We start from the raw sequence: 15945 nt of genomic DNA, 5'->3' as shown, positions 1-15945 counted from the left end.
CGAGGCTTGTCAACGGCTGCCGTTGTCACGTTGTGCGAGCGCGCTACGTGCCGCGTAGTTGTTGACATCGAACAACGTTTTCTTCTGTGGGCACCTCGATGACAGCCGATCGCGCCCTACCGCCACATTTTGACGCATAGCACCGAGCGGTCACCGGCTTCTCGTATGAGTTGCGAGAAGCGGAGAGAAAACGCGAGATTTGAAAGCTGCGCTCATCTACTCACGCGAGTTCCCTAAAAAAATGGTAGGCGACTCTAATCTTTGACTTAGGTGTCTCTTAGTGGCACTTGCACCTCGGCGTTGGTGTTCTTTAGGTTAACTTTAGGCGAACGCAACACACTAACCGAAGGCAACTGTTTCCCATTAATTAGCCGGTTAAATATCATGCCACCTTTTTGTGTGTGATGTCATCAGTGGTGTCATTACTTCCACTTGCTGCTTCCGGGTTTCTAGGAATTTCGCCAAAGTCGTGCTCACGTGGCGGGTCTCTAAAGTCTACGATTCTGTGCTTCGGTGTGCGGTAATTAGTGATTTCTAATTGACTCTAATAATTCCAGACACTTCAGTAACTCAACTTGTAACTACACTTATTCTCTGATATCGTATATATAATGAAATCCATGAATTTTGTACTGTATTATTTTTCCATTTTTTCTGATTTATGTTGAATTTCCTTCCTGGTCGTCTCAGGAGGTGAACCGGAAGTGCTGCGTAAGAAACAAGAGTGTCACTCGATGCTCGTGCCACTAAAGAAGAAGACTCGCTGCCTATGTGAGAGCCCATAGGCTTACCGGAAAGCTAGATGCATAAGTCACATATGCATGGACACAGCGAAATGCCGACGATTTCATGACAGTAGTCACATTCCAAAGAAGAGCTCACTGGCGACACTATAAAATTAGGTCACGCGAATTCGTTAACCTAACCCTGATTCGTAGAAAAGTTCGTCAATTCTGGCCAATCTTCATGAAGGGGACAATCTGTCTTAAAGTGCAATTTCCTCCGCTAACCTGAACTTGTGGGAACGGTAATTTGCGTAAAATGGCACATACATAGACACACGCGCGGGGGGGGGGACTGCTTGTTCCACCTGCCCCCTTCTACAACCCCCCCCCCCCCCCCCCCCCCGTTGTAGAAGGGGGCAGGAGGGTCAAGCAGTACAGCCGTAATCTCGGTCATACGAATTTCGAGATAATACGAATATGAGACACTCAATGACCGAAGTCCAACGTGTACGATGTTAAAAATTCTAACACGTATACGAGCGCTCTTTCCACGCCCTTATTGATGAAACGTGATGAGAAAGGCGTCTATGTTTTTTGTCACTGTTGTGGCGAAGAGGCAAGCTCTGACGTGTTGTCGGCCGTGTTGTTGACGTGTTGCTCAAGTGTGGCATCACTCATTGGCGTCTTCAAGGTGCAGCCCAGTCTGTGGTCTGGAACACCTGTTTGTCTCGAGCGGCCCTTGCCTAACGCGTACATGCACGTCTTCGCTGTGGCTGCCATCCATGCCGTCTTCATTTTGTAAACATCGAGCCAGACGGATGTTCGGGCCTGCGCACATGCGCGCGCAGGCCTGAACGGTGGTCGACCGCTGTTGCGGTTGGCGTCTAGCAGCCCGTTCAAAAAAGACTCTCGCCCACCATGCCTCATCAAAACGAAGTGTGACTTCCTAATTCGCCATGGTTGTCTCGAGTGTATGCAGGTCTGGCGGAAGCCCCGCAGTGTTTACAGGCCCCTTTTGTGTGTGTGCGACTTTAGAGGGACCCTTTCCTCGAACTGTCAAGCTCTGCAGGAGAACTTCTGCGAACCAGCAACGCGCGAAAGAGAAAGTTCAGCTGTCTACTATTCCAAGGACCGCAGACTGCCGCCTGCAGAGGCGCGCTCGCGAATACGTCAACTGGGAGAATGGATCAGTCGCCCTTCCGCCACTAGACGCCCTTTCCGCGAACCAACGTCGCCTAGAAGAAAGGAAAAACGTCTACGGACCTGCGGCTTGGTATATACGGAGGCGGGACGCCCACCCACAAACCAGACTCTGTGCCTGTCACGTGACGTCGACGGAATCAAGATCCCTCCCACGATTGTAGAGAGCCTATTTAAGGGGCTCCGGAATGTACTTTTCATCACTTCTCTTCATATTTCAAAAACCTTTGAATAAATCGTGCAAGTTTCGCACTAGAAATCGTCTCGTCCTTGCCCGGTCGCCATGGTCTACCGGATGCCTGCAGCCCGCCGACAACGCCACGCTACCCAATAGTAACGTCAGTCGAGCTTCGATAATACAGGCGTCGCTACAACTCGGCAGCAGTACGATCACTACCCTGGAGTACGCAACACCGCGGACCCACTCATATAGCAAGCTGCTCTGTGCGCTTACTGAAAGGAATGGAGAAAGCTCGTGCGTAGGCAGCAATCACCCCGCGAATTCGCGCTGCCCAACCAAAAGCGCCGATGACGCACATACGGTGACGCGCGATTCACACGAGACCACACAAAGGGCGAACGCAAAAAGCCCCACTGTAACGAAACCTATAGACACTGCTGAAGCACTGGGAATGAGCAACAAACCATTGAGTTTCCCGTGCTGGCGCACGCCGCTGCGAAAAGTAACAAAATATTTCCCTCGAAAAGTCTCTCTTCGGACGGAATCGGACCGCCCGATTTGCGGACATTTTCACGGTAGTCACCGAGTCCAAAACAAACCATCAGTCACCGATTGTGATGGGCCTTTCCAGCCGTGAATAAGTTAGCATGAATGATGATAATTTCCGCATCAACATAGAAATTTTAGTTATTCTGTTTGCTATAAATCGAATATTTTACGTCCTTCCGTGATGTTCGCATCACCCGAGACTTTACTGCACTCAGCTGCTGTGTGTCTTGCTATACAGCAGCTACCGCCTCCGCAAAGGCGAACCGATTAAAACTATAATTCTTGAGTTCTTGCAACTACCAAATGCTGAGGAAGATTCAAAACTATAGTCTACCATTTATGCTGATCAAGTGCCCGCGGCGTAGATGAAAACTGCGCACAGAGCAACTGCGGCTGCACCGACACGCGGAACCGTAGCTCGTTTTAGACGCACCAGAGCAAAGTGCCCCTTCTCACCAGAATGAATCACTCAGTTCCCTAAAAACGCGTAGCAACAGCAACCACCAGCTCTGTGCGTTTCGCATTTAGGAATACGCATTTTTTCCGGCGTTTTAATCTGCCGCCGTACATAACAAACGTCATAGCTGTCGCACTGCTGGTGCTGTCCTTTGTGGAGACTACAAGGCTCTCGGCACTCCAGCCTCCCCATTTATTGTTTCGCCTCTTGCCTTGCTCACACAACGCTTTGCGGACTTCCGCTCCAGACGCTGCGCTTCCTTCCGAGCTTCAAAGCGTGGCCTCTTTACGAATTCCCACTGCTGGTGTCGCGCTTCGTAATCCCCGTCGTTCGGCTTCCTTTCACGCTCTTCCCGTTATGGCGCTTCTGCTCCTCGTTTCAGGAGCTTCCCTCGTCTCCCTGTCGGAAGCGGCTGCGCTTCCCACATTGCGTCACCGCGGCAGTTCCCGTTGTCACTCCTCGACCAGAATCTTCCGGTTGTGATAGAACCTTCGGTCACAGTAGACAGAATGGTGGGTAAGGGGAGCAGAAGAGTTGTTTGCAAACGCGACTGCTCGTCGAAAATGAATTAATGAATCCCGAACAAATCGTATTGCGAGTGAGAAAATGAACTCGCTTTCACCATACACGTTCAAGTCAGAACAGAAAATGAATGTGCGACGTGACGAAAATTCTATTTGCTCACAAAAAAAAAAAGAAGACTACGGCAGATCCAATGCACTTGGATCTGCCGTAAAAAGAAGCCTTATCGGATGAGGTCAAGTTAATGCTATGTGCCTATGTAAAGAGACACGTGATGCTGCAACTGTTAAAATATTTCCAACCTATTTCATTTTTACACATTCTGCTCAAATGCAACACAAGTTCATAATATGCAACGTGGATGCAGCGATGACTTGCAGATAATTGGACGTTTTGCGAGTGGTGGTGAAGGAAGCATTTTGACAGTGGTTTATGCACGGATAAGTACGAAACAGCGATATTTCAACATCTCTGAGGAACACGTGATCGATCAATCAATCACCCTCACCACGCGACCTCTCCTGAATTATCTGGCGAGATGTCCTTGGTGTTTTTCCTCACCGTGTCACAGCTGCATGCGTGTGTGACCCCACTCGATCTAGACAAACCGACTACTTGACAAAACATCAACGCCAAACCCGGAGGAAGAGGCAAATAAGCTAGTTTCAATCCCGCAGGATCGAGTCGCGCTACAAACCACATTAAAACCCTTGCGACAACACACATCGTGTCCTGGTGTAAGGATCGACCCATCAAGTCACCTTATTTGACCAGTCTCCGAGATCAACCCAGCTTACTACTACATCGACTCCGGGATTGTCCCACTTTACTCGGCGAGAAACCGTCGGACGGAAAGGAGACCAAGGAGGGGTAGAAAAAGAAGGCTCGACTGAAAAAAAAAAAAAGTACAATAAGAAAGCTCGCCTTAGACACACATTACTAGCAACGGCGCTTGAAAGTTATTTTCCTAAGACGATACTGATTGTCGAAAAAAAAAAAAAAACACCAATAAACATGATACCGCCAGAAAGCACCATCAGATAGTCCACGGAAGTATTTGTCATGCACCAACTTCATACAGAAAGGAGTCGAGAGTTTGAACCCACGTGTAAATCTGTTTCTATGTTGTTTTTATTTACCTAGTTCAGTAGACGATGGTACGTGAGCTTCTGTCCTCACTACTATGCTTTTCTAAAACGCTCTTTTTTAATGCGTTAGCATTGGGAGTGTCAAAGTGGAAAAAAGTGTGCGTATGTGAAGCGTGGAAAGCCGCGGTCACGTGCACGGTAGAGAGGGAATGGGAGAGCTTAGAAGAGCGTGGTGCCAGCGCCTCCTGTATACTTGCGGTGCACACACACACACACACACACACACACACACACACACACACACACACACACACACACACACACACACACACACACACACACACACACACACACACACACACACACACACACACTGACAGTGGTCTGCTCCGTATTACAGACATAGCACGTTGCTCCTCGAAGGGCAGGACGTGTGTCGAGTGAGCTCCTGAACAACACTTAGCAATCTGGTGAACGCGGTTTAAATCAAGAGTCCGGGACCTCAAAGCGGTGCGACGTAATGCTGACGCCTTTCTCTCGCACTTACCGCTAAATCGCCACTGATCTTTTTCTTTTTCCAATGCATAAGAAAACGGTGGATTATCATTGTAAAGTAGCGACGCTGAGGCACATCTGGTGGATATGACGTTTTTAATGGTGGCTAATAACAATTCTAACATCTGCACAACACTCCAAGGAACCGCTGGAGCTGAAAACGTTAACGGTATAGCGAATAGCGGGCATAAAAGGCTGCTGAAGATTAAAAAAACGTGTTGCTGGATGGCATTTTTGCAGAAAATCGATGTTAATTCAAGTTAAGTGTTTTCTGTCTCTGTCTTCGACCGAGCTTAGGAAAAAAGATAAACATTGGCAGCTTAATCTGCAAGGTAACAGAACTAAAAAAGCACATTCACCAATCTCGTTGACCTAAGCGAACATGCAGACACTGAACAGTCAGTCGGAAATGAATGAAACCAAGCGGCGTAATAGTACTACTGGCAGTGATGTTTAAATGTCAGCGTCAAAGTTGAACATAAATATTACAGGCACGCATTCAAGTAAACAGAGGTACTGCAGAAAGACGAAACAGCAGGTCTCGCATGTCCATCAACCGCCCAGAGGTGTATATAAGGAAAGCTCCCACGGTGATTCATACCGGCCCATCCCTAGAGTCTACAGTAGTCGACAGTCGGCACATTGACAGCTACGATGCAATGCACACGCTCTATCTCGCCGGTGATGTGGGCGCGGGCAAACTCCTCCAGGACGTGTCCGATAGACGCATTTGACAAACTCGATGCTATTTGCGTTTCCGGTACCTTGTCAGCCTGCTAAGTTAATACAATGTCGATACCAAAGTCCACATAGCAGACAGCTTTTTAACAAGGTCACATTCGGTACCCGTTTCAAAACGAACCAGGAGAGAAACGAAGCGATTGCTTAGGAATAAGGCGCTAGTACACGCAGTCATGCAGCAAAATATATAAAAAGAAGGAATGAAGATGCTGGTGTCGCAGTAGAAAGAACGACCCGGAAGGATGCTTCTCCGGGCTCCGCTTATCCGTGCGCCGGTCTCACCTCGGGTGTAGAGGCCCGCCAGCTCTCGAGCGCCAGCATGGTGTGGGCCCCACCTTGGCTTCAGCTGGCCGTCGACTGCGTTGCTCGGTTGATATGTGTCCGAGTTGCTGTTCGGGTCGTCTTCGGGCATTGAGTTTTCGAGGATCTGTTTTTCCGTTTTGACGGGGGGTAACAGGTTGCACGCCATCGCCATCGGTTTTTGAGTGGCAAGTCAGAAGAGTCGAAATAAAAATATTTTGAAATTAAAGGAAAAGAAAGAAACGGAGGAGCCGAACTCGAAGACCGTCCGGTCTGCTCGTACACTTCGCTCTTCGCTATCACAACCTCATTGGCGAGTGCAGAGGAAAAAAAATAAAACAGACCGCGCCTCTCACACGCAAGGTAAATAGGTGGAGGTAAGCGCCACCTGGCGCATATCTTAAAAAAAAAAAAAAAAAAAACATTTGCGCACTCTACGCACAAAATATTTGTTAATATTTTCGTATGTATCACATTTTTTAGGCATTATGCAAGATAATATGGCTCGCTTACATAACATGAAGTGCACTTGGCAGAGCCGCTGGAAGCATAGAGTTTCTCACTATAATACCTAGAGGGAAATCTGGCGCCATCGTCTATGGGAGTTTCTTAAGGGGGCACCGTGCCGTCATGGGAATGACGTATATGTGTCTGCGATGCTCGTGTTGGCTGTTGTTGTAAGACGCTTCGTCTAAAACGTGGATATGGCTACACAATTAACGCGTTCTCAAAGTAAAATCTTCATAAAATGTTTCCATTCACGCATATTACATCTTTACTCACCTACAATGCATGACCAAGCGAAGAAAAGCAAGAACAGACGACTAACTGTTTCAAAGCGAGCGCGAACCTTGTCGTCTGTCCTTCAACTTTAGCGGCCCACTAATACTTTTTACGTAACATATAGTCGTACACGCAATAACAAGTTTTCATAGTTAAACAAAACATGTTTTCGCGTAATAATAAAGCTTAAACAGCTTTTTACGTGCTGTTCTAGTAAAAAATGAATCATTGTGACAGACTGAAGGCCGGCGTTGCGCGTACCCGGTGGTTCGAACGGGTGCGTTGCGTTCACCGGGTTGCAGTAACGCCCTCGCTGCGTTCACCCAAATAGCCAACTATAGCTGATTTAACTTGGCTCCCGTTGGATTTTTAAAAGGCGGCGGTAGTGCGCTTTGTACATACATGCTTTGGACATTTCTTGTGAGCGTCTGTGAAACAGGGTGTAACCTTTCTCTATGGTGAAACCTTTTCGACGTGTTTCTGCGTTGTATCTTCGATTTAAGTGGTCTTCGCTGCCGTGGTTAGTTTGTTTGGCTGGTTAGTACATGTGCAAACGGTCTTTGCCTATGACTGTGATGTTCTGCAGTTGTGGAAGGTCGTCGCCCCTATTTGATGTACTTGCGTTGTCGCGACATCATTCGAACACTATACCATAGAGAAAGAATGACTATATGATCAGAGCAGAAACAAGTGCTATAACCTCCCCTGGTGGTCGTGTAGGCGTCAGCTCTTGAAGTATTGGGCAATGCACAGAGGGAGCCAGTTTTATTTGCGGATGTGTGCTTGCACCAACTTTGACAAAACTCTGATCATTCGGGATCTATAAAAGCAGTGCTGTATTGTTTTTGTTCCCTGCTTAGTTCGCCTGTTTACATACTCGCCTGAATGTGTGCTGTTGTGATTTGTATGTTTTCCGCCGTCGGTCTGTACCAGATACCTCGCATTCAGCTGCTTATCGCCTGTGGTCGTTTTATAACTTTGCTGCAGAATTTGTCCTTAAGTCGAATAAACTAGGGAAGGAAATCGTGAAGCTTTACTCCCGAAAAGCGCTTGTACGTCCATAGAATTTACAGTTCAAATGCAACACATATCCTCATTTAAATTTTAGAAGAATATGATTTCATTAAATTTAAATTGCAGATAAACAGAATTCAATAAATTGAAGGTTTCTATATGCACCCCAAATAAGTTCTGCAAAGTGAAACGGTTTGTTACATTAAAGTTCAATATATGGAGGTCTAATTGTACAATATTGATTGATATAGGGGTTGATTGGATACAGGATGTGCATATTCACACGCCTGCTTCCTTAGTCAGTCGTTACGTGCCGGTCTATTTGGGCAATAAACCAAGCAACAATGTTAATGTTTTTGAACTGTTCATATATCGGGAGCACACCAAGAAGGTGATCTAAAACCTCCAGGCATATGGTGACTATCTGTTCCAAAAGAAAAAAAAAGTAATAGTAATAATGTGTACAGTGGCATAGCAGAGTAAACAAACAAAAAAGCTGTCTTTTTAAGACAGTGCTACATTTTTTTTCCTAATTACAGCAGCCGTGCAAGGTCAGTTACAATATTTGAAAATTCATTGTGATTGGCCAGTCTGTTTCCCCTAGTGTTATAATGGTCTCATATTCTTGCAATGTTAATCATATTACTCCTGTTTCCTTACTACATTGAACTCCTGAAATGTTTTATCCCGGCCACTGCTCCTTATCCACCATGCTTTTTCTGCTTAAAAGTTCTCAAAGCAATTATCTTGCTCTCCTCTCCCTATTATTCAGGCAGAAAAACAGACCCACATGGCCATCACAAACTAATTTTCACTTACACATGTCCTGATGTTCAAAACGTTGCAGTTGAGTTGAACTTATGCAGCAGTTCATTGAGCAGCTCTACAAGTAAGCTTATGCATTCCACTCATCTTTGTGTATTGGAGTTGGAGCAACAAACAGATTCACAGGAAGATGTAAATACAAGTCGAATAAGGAATGTTTTGGGCTGGAGCCAACGTTGTGACAAACTCATCTTTGTCAACTAGTCCTCTTGTTGAAACACTGGCTGCAGGCAGAGGCCTCCCTTGTTTAGCTGATGTTGATCACTTGTAGAACAATCACTATTGTAAAAATAAACAGGCTATAGAATAAATTTTATGTGCAGTAAGGTTTCAACATTTTCTATTAATAACCCAACAGAACAAGACCATTAAAAAATTTTCAAAGCTCAAAAAGGCTTGCATTCAAGTGTAATACTGCATGCATACAGAAAAGCAAACTATTCAGGCAGCTCTCCTCTTGAAGCTGTACTTCACTATCGCAGCAGGCTAGCAAGCACCAAGTATGAAAGAATAAAAAACGCATTTGCACTTCTCGTCTGACGAAATTTACTGAGCTTTTACAGAAATGAAAATCATTGAAAAGGAAGTGGGTATTTAGGTTGAGATATGAGCACGTAATCTGTAAGCCTTGTAAGCTTATGTCAAGTAAAACAACATAAAATCCTGAGAGATTGAGCTTTTTAAGTACACATTTTATAATAGGAACACCAACCTTCTTCAGGGTGATAAAAGCACTGTAGATCAAGGTTCTCTACGTAGTGGAAACATTGCTAAATCTGTTAAGATGTGAATGTGGGCAAGTTCATAACAAATTTCTAACTTGCTAAAGCACATTACTGTCCTCATCGAACAAATAACTATAGTTTCTTGTACATGTGCCTTGATCACGTTCAGCACAACATTATGCCTTTTTATCTTTCTTTAATACATTCTGTAGCCCTTCAATGAATTCAAGATGCTAGAAACCTATGTTGAACTACAAAGTGCTTGCCACTAGAAAAGACAAGAAGTCAGTTCCTGTGTTAGAAATATTTATTGGTTAGAGAAAGGCTAAAATTTAGTAGGAACATTAACCATGTTTTGAAGTTTTCATCCTACTCATTTTACGGTTGAAGCTAGCTTGCTTCTCAGGTTGCTTGTGCTTATAATTAAAGCACAACAAACAGATGAATGGCTTGCCAGGGGATTATCCACAGAAAGTGGTCACTTTTCTCACTCTCACCGTAGTGTTTGGGCTACTGCTGGTACTGTTGGCCGCATAGCAGCCAGTGCAGTGCCACTGAGTGTGCCGACGTGCCAGTTTTTCTTAGCATGTGGACATTCCTCCCACGAGTTTCTTCGATGTTGTTTTGACGAGGGCCGAACAGTGAATGAGCCAGCTAGTTCATCTTGAAATTTTGTAATTGGCATAGAGTTTCCTTCAAGCATGCTACGAATGTTCCACGCATTTATGATGGCACTTCCAATGAGCAACTCAACAGCTACCTTTCTGTACCACTTGAGTCCTTTTCTAAGGCAGTTGTGGTATAACGTCATTTGTTCACTATAGTCGACGCCCTTTTTTGCTGCATTGCAATCGAGACCGGCCTGATGTTTCATGATTGGTGCGCCGTCCCTTGTTTTCTTCCCTCTGTCCACCAAAGTTGCTTCATATTTGGCGACAGATGTGAGTATCAGAACAGGCCTCTTGTCCATCCACTTCAGTGCCTTCACTCCATTTTTGGACTGAAGTCCGGTAGCACTGCCATTTGCAACCTTTACTTCAGTGAGATCTTTTGGCAGCCCTTTCCTCACTGAGCGAACTGTGCCACGAATGAAAGTGTCTTCCTTTAGAAGGCGAAGAGTGAGTGGCAAGCTCATGTAGAAGTTGTCTACGTACAGCGGGCACACGACTTCCTTGTAATTTTGCAGGAGTTTCAAGCATACATCTTCGGCATGTCCGATGCCAACTGTTCAGTCACACTTTCCGGCATATACATCAACCTTTAGCCTGTAACCGTCTTTGGTACATGCCTTGAACAGCCTGACTCTGTAAGAACGAAAGTCTGCCTCGCCATGGCACTATTGTTTCATCTATCACAACCTCCTATCCCGGCTCAAGCACAGTGGCAAAAATTTTGGTTAAATTTCTCTATCAGTGGATGGATCTTAAAGACATGATCCTGCAACTCTGCAACCAGTTAATTGTCCGCAAAATGCCGGAACCTCAAAAGTAGGGAAAAGGCGGCCACGGCTCATATTTTGACGAATGAGTTCAACACCATACAGGTTACTTTTTGCCCAGTAGTGACTCAGATAGGAAGATGGACAAGATTAACACAAATTGGTATTCCAACAAATGCTTTCATTTGTTGGAGATTGGTTTCCATCCAATTTTTCAACTTTGATTTAGATTTGGGAGTAGGAAGACAGAGGAGACCAATACAAATCAGTATTCGAATAAATGCTTTAATTTCTTGGGCATTGGTTTCCGTCCAAATTTTCAACCGTGATTTAGATTTGGGAGTAGGAAGACAGAGGAGACCAATACAAATCAGTATTCGAATAAAGGCTTTAATTTCTTGGGCATTGGTTTCCGTCCAATTTTTCAACCGTGATTTAGATTTAGGAGTAGTTGACTTCAACACTTGTTGTGTGAACCTGTTTGTCTCATTGACCATCATTTGCCAAATGTCATCCGTAATAAACAGTGAACATAAAGATGGGGCATAACGGCTAGATGGCAACTGAATGATAGTGGGCGGCCTAGAGTGCGGTGTCACACTAGGCGAAGTGGTTGTTGCCGGTGTCCATTTCTCTAGAGATGGGCTGAGGGAAATGAGAGCATCGTATCCTGAATCATTCACCTCAGAATCATCAGTCAGGTCTGACTCTCCATTCGACATGCTGGCTGAGGTCTGTGATGGTTCGTAAACACTATCGTTGTCACTGATTTCATTGTCTGTCCACTGCTGAACATCTGACACTGAAGCACTTGACTCATCCGCTGGTGATCGCGAAGTTGCTGGTGCATTCTTCTGGCCCAAAACTAAGTTTATTTGTTTCCTCTGCATTGTGCTTTTTTTTTTTTGCATCCGGAAGGGGCATGAGGATCTATCTATTAGACACGCTGAAAAGTTTGGGAGTAGCAAGAAAAATGCAGGTACTTATTCCAACGGCACGTATTTCAAAAACTGCGGCGAAAGTTTGCAAGAAACTCAACTGAGAAATGCGCCGTCACTCGACTCTCCGAAACAAACATGCCACCCCGTGTCCAATGCAATAAAAATATATGTTAGTTGCAATTTCAAACCTCAGATGGCAACACAAGAGCGAGAATTCTTGCGTGTGGGTCACTGGAGAGTCACGCCGCACACAGCATAAAAACGTTTTCATTGAGTGCATCGTGGATTGCCAGTGGGTCATAGCATTTAACATCAGACAAGTAGTCTACTGGCTATCTATAACCTCATGCACACAACAAAAATCGTACCTCTGAGTTCAAGTGTCATAATGTTATCGCAGCAGCAAGCAGATGAATGCCCATAACTTTGCTGCTGCGTAGGAGCACAGGCTGTGCTGTGATGTCATTCAGAGTGACACGTGACTTAGATTCAAAGCAGCATCAGTTATTTGTTGAATCTGTACGTTGCTTCAGTGGACTAATTAAAGTTTAAAGAAATAATGAAAAATACAACCCGAATGTCTGGGTGCTTTTGTTTTACTTCGCACTGTAGCAATATGAATTTCCATTTCGTCTCCTTTTTCCGACGTTTGCACGCGCGCAGAGAACGAAACTATACGTCATTGTCTACTGTGTTCCAGCATTGCGATCATGCTCCTTCATCCCCTCGCGTTTGCCTCAGTGCTGGGGCACTGACTTATACCGCTAATCATGTGTTCTCGTGTAGAGCGCGCATTATCGTCCGCTACAGGAAACGAGACAAGCGCAACAGCTCGCACGACACCGTCACCGGAAGTGTGCCGGTGACGGTGAAAAAAAGAAGACGGCAGGGTATACCCGCCGCGCGACCCCTCGGCTCCGGTATGGGAGAACGCAGTGAAGGAAATTCGCTTACACAGGCGAAACGGGGAAAGTCGAGAGAGTGTTTATATAGGCGGCGACGCTTGCCTCCTGAAATCATGTGTTCGCGGCACTTTAATAATTCTCTCTCTGCTGTTAATGAACCAATTTGAAAAATGCTTGCGGTAGAACACTTCTTAGAGGGCACGTAACAACTTTCAGCGTATAACCAAAATTTGTTATGTAGCCTGTGAGGGGCCCTTTAAAACAAACGTGGTAAAAATCGGGTGTACCGTGGGATGTTGTTACAGCTGCGTCGAGCTTCACAGCCCCCTACACAAGCATTGCTGTGAAGCCTGTGGCAGAAATAGAGTTTTATTAAATCAAAGGACTGCATAGAGCGCGCTCTCGTGTTGTGCTACGTGAATTAAATCATTCGTTTCCTGCCTGCACAAACGTCTGCATCTCGAGTGGATTTCGAGCACACCGTATAATAATGTGCAGTTCCGTCGTGCTTCGCAGCACTATACACAAGCACTGCCGTAAAGCTAGTGGCAAAAGTACGATGTCAATTAACCAGATCAATGCATATACCACGCTCTTTTGGTGCGCTGCGTGAATGGAAACATTGCTTGCCTGCCTACACAAACGTTTGCATCTCGAGTTAATATCAAACAAACCATATATTTGCAGTTTTGTCGAGCGCTTCACCGCACTGCATGCAAGCATTGCCGTAAAGCCTGTAGTATAAATAGGGTTTCATGAAGTCAAATGAATGCGCAAACCTCGCACTTGTGGTGTACAAGGTAAACAAAGAATCGTTGCCATGTCTCCACAGTAGTTGGTCACGTTGATTTGTGTGAGCATATAGGTTCATGTGCCCCATCTACCTCTGTGATGAGAAAATAAGCAAGAATATCAGCTGCTATGTGTCGATGCATATGCTTTTTATTACATAAGGTGTAGGAGCAGTACATCTTACTGCATGAGTAAACCACTCATGGAAACAGTACGTTCCTTGAACATTGTAGCTATTTAATAGCCTAGGAAGCGCGCTATATTGGAAGTTGCAATTTTTTTTCTGTTCGCAAAATTCAATAACTCAGTGCTTTTTCTAAAAGCAAATTTCGCAATGATACGTGTGCTGCGTCAGTAAGTTAAGTAGGCAGCACATAATTAGGCTAAACCAGAGGAATATCTGCAGGTAGGGATTTATACAAATGTACAGAGTATCTAAAAAAAAAATGTTTTCTCAAATGTTTTCAGTGTGGATCCAGTTGCATATGCGTCCAGCGCTGATTTCCAGCGCTTAATTTTTGTTGAACCTTGATGTAACAAAGACGTAACACTCAGCACTCTACTTTGTTACATCAAAATTTTTTTTTTACAATGGAACACTGCATTCTACTATACGTGCCGCTCATGCGCCCCAAAATTTTGGCCCCTCTAAGGAATTCACTGTTTTAAGTCACTGTTCTCTAAGTTTCGTCCGAAACTTGAATAACGCTACTTCCAACACTCGTGAAACCAGCAGCCACGTCGGCTTGCCGCCTTTACACCGGCCGCAAATTACTTTTAAAAAATGTGGCACGCGCGGGCCGTGTATATGCACTCTGCTGCGCGCGGACAGCCGTATGCACGGGCACGGCCGGGCAAGAGACGTCGCGCGCTCTCCTACCCTAGCGCGCGCTTGATCACGGGACGTGGACAGCGCGCATAAAGCTGCCATCCTTCTCGGCTCACCCTCGCACCCTTTCATTCGCAATTAACCCCAGCACGTGGGATGCAACGGGGCACTATAATTTTTGTCACACTTGGACTTTAAACCAAACATCAGGGCGATGGCGAAAATTCACTTAGGGTGTCCAAAAATTGCTATCGCAATAATACACTATGGAGAAAGGTATTATGGAAATTATCTGTGGATGGGTCGAAACCCCCTAATTTCCCAAACACGCACCCATCCACTGGCACGCTGCACACCACGGATCCCGCGCGGCACGCTGCATCATTAAGGCGTATCGTTCTTCTCTAGCTCTATGATCATTTCTGCAGTAGTCACTTGGCGAGAAGCTTAATTTCCAACCTATGCACAAGTGTCGTACCTGAATTTCGAAAGTACACGGACCATATATATGTTGGCAAAATAATCGGAACTCACTATTTAGACTCGCCAAAATTATATATAGCTGCTCACTTGAACTCATAAGAATATACTACTCAGCCGAGCTCACTCGGGCTCAAACTCGCCAAAATACTGCTCAGCTGGGCTCACTCAGACTCATGGGATGATCTGAGGGAGTTGACTCATCAGTGAGTTTGCCAGCGTATGATGTGTGCTGAACCACAAACCTGGCTTTCTTGAATAAAAACAGTTGGTCGCTGCAGCATATGGATGCACATAAGTGTAATTCAGAGAGCATGGCATTGTAAAGGCTGCCACAGTTACCATGCCATGCTGCAGCTCATTTCAATCATGTCAAATGCAATACCCCTGCCAGCTTTTAGTCAGTCGATCAAATGTGATTGCTATTTATCTCATCACAACACCTCATTTTCCTGCCTAAGGCTTTGGGTGAATTTTCCTTGGCATCCATTTTGTTACTCTAACAGGTTACCAGTTATCTGTTGCCTATACGAAATTTGAAGTTGTGCACATTTCATGTGGACTCTATGCCAAACTCGTAGTACTGCATGCGTTTTTGCAGTTAGGTCTAGAGTTACAGAATCGCATGTGGGAGTTACTTTAGTTAGCAACTGTAGCTTTGGAACAAACATGTGCATGAGAGGGTGCTTAAGTGTTACCTGTCAAGACTGGGAGCACCAAGGCAACTTGTGCAGTAAAGGCATGGGCAGTACGAGCCCACAAATTTTTTAAGTGTGGCTGAGGTGATGCGTCTAGACTTCACTATGAAGAGAGCCAAATAAAAGGTTGCCTATCCATCATACCTATTCTGGAGCCTTGTCTTGAGCTTTTCTAAAACATTAAGCTCAGCGTGTAC

At 45.3% G+C, this 15945-nt stretch overlaps 1 protein-coding gene and 1 long non-coding RNA gene across 2 annotated transcripts in view; both read right to left on the bottom strand.

Annotated features, from left to right (window-relative positions):
- Kua (Plasmanylethanolamine desaturase Kua) overlaps positions 1-7205 on the bottom strand; it is a 139803-nt gene extending 132598 nt beyond the window's left edge. Inside the window, exon 1 of the mRNA XM_050195450.3 lies at positions 6301-7205. Coding sequence (XP_050051407.1) covers positions 6301-6493 — 193 coding nt within the window. The 5' untranslated portion in view covers positions 6494-7205. The remainder of the gene's footprint in view (positions 1-6300) is intronic.
- A 1812-nt stretch (positions 7206-9017) lies between these two features.
- On the bottom strand, positions 9018-13493 carry LOC129380800 (uncharacterized). Its single transcript, XR_008608985.1, has 2 exons — positions 12413-13493; positions 9018-9219 (listed from the first exon to the last, which is right to left on the bottom strand). It is a non-coding gene; the product is annotated as an uncharacterized lncRNA (long non-coding RNA).
- Positions 13494-15945: the final 2452 nt, after the last annotated feature.

Source organism: Dermacentor andersoni, chromosome 1 (assembly GCF_023375885.2).
Source record: "Dermacentor andersoni chromosome 1, qqDerAnde1_hic_scaffold, whole genome shotgun sequence".
Lineage (NCBI taxonomy): Eukaryota > Metazoa > Arthropoda > Arachnida > Ixodida > Ixodidae > Dermacentor > Dermacentor andersoni.
This window is presented reverse-complemented; position numbering and strand designations above follow the sequence as displayed.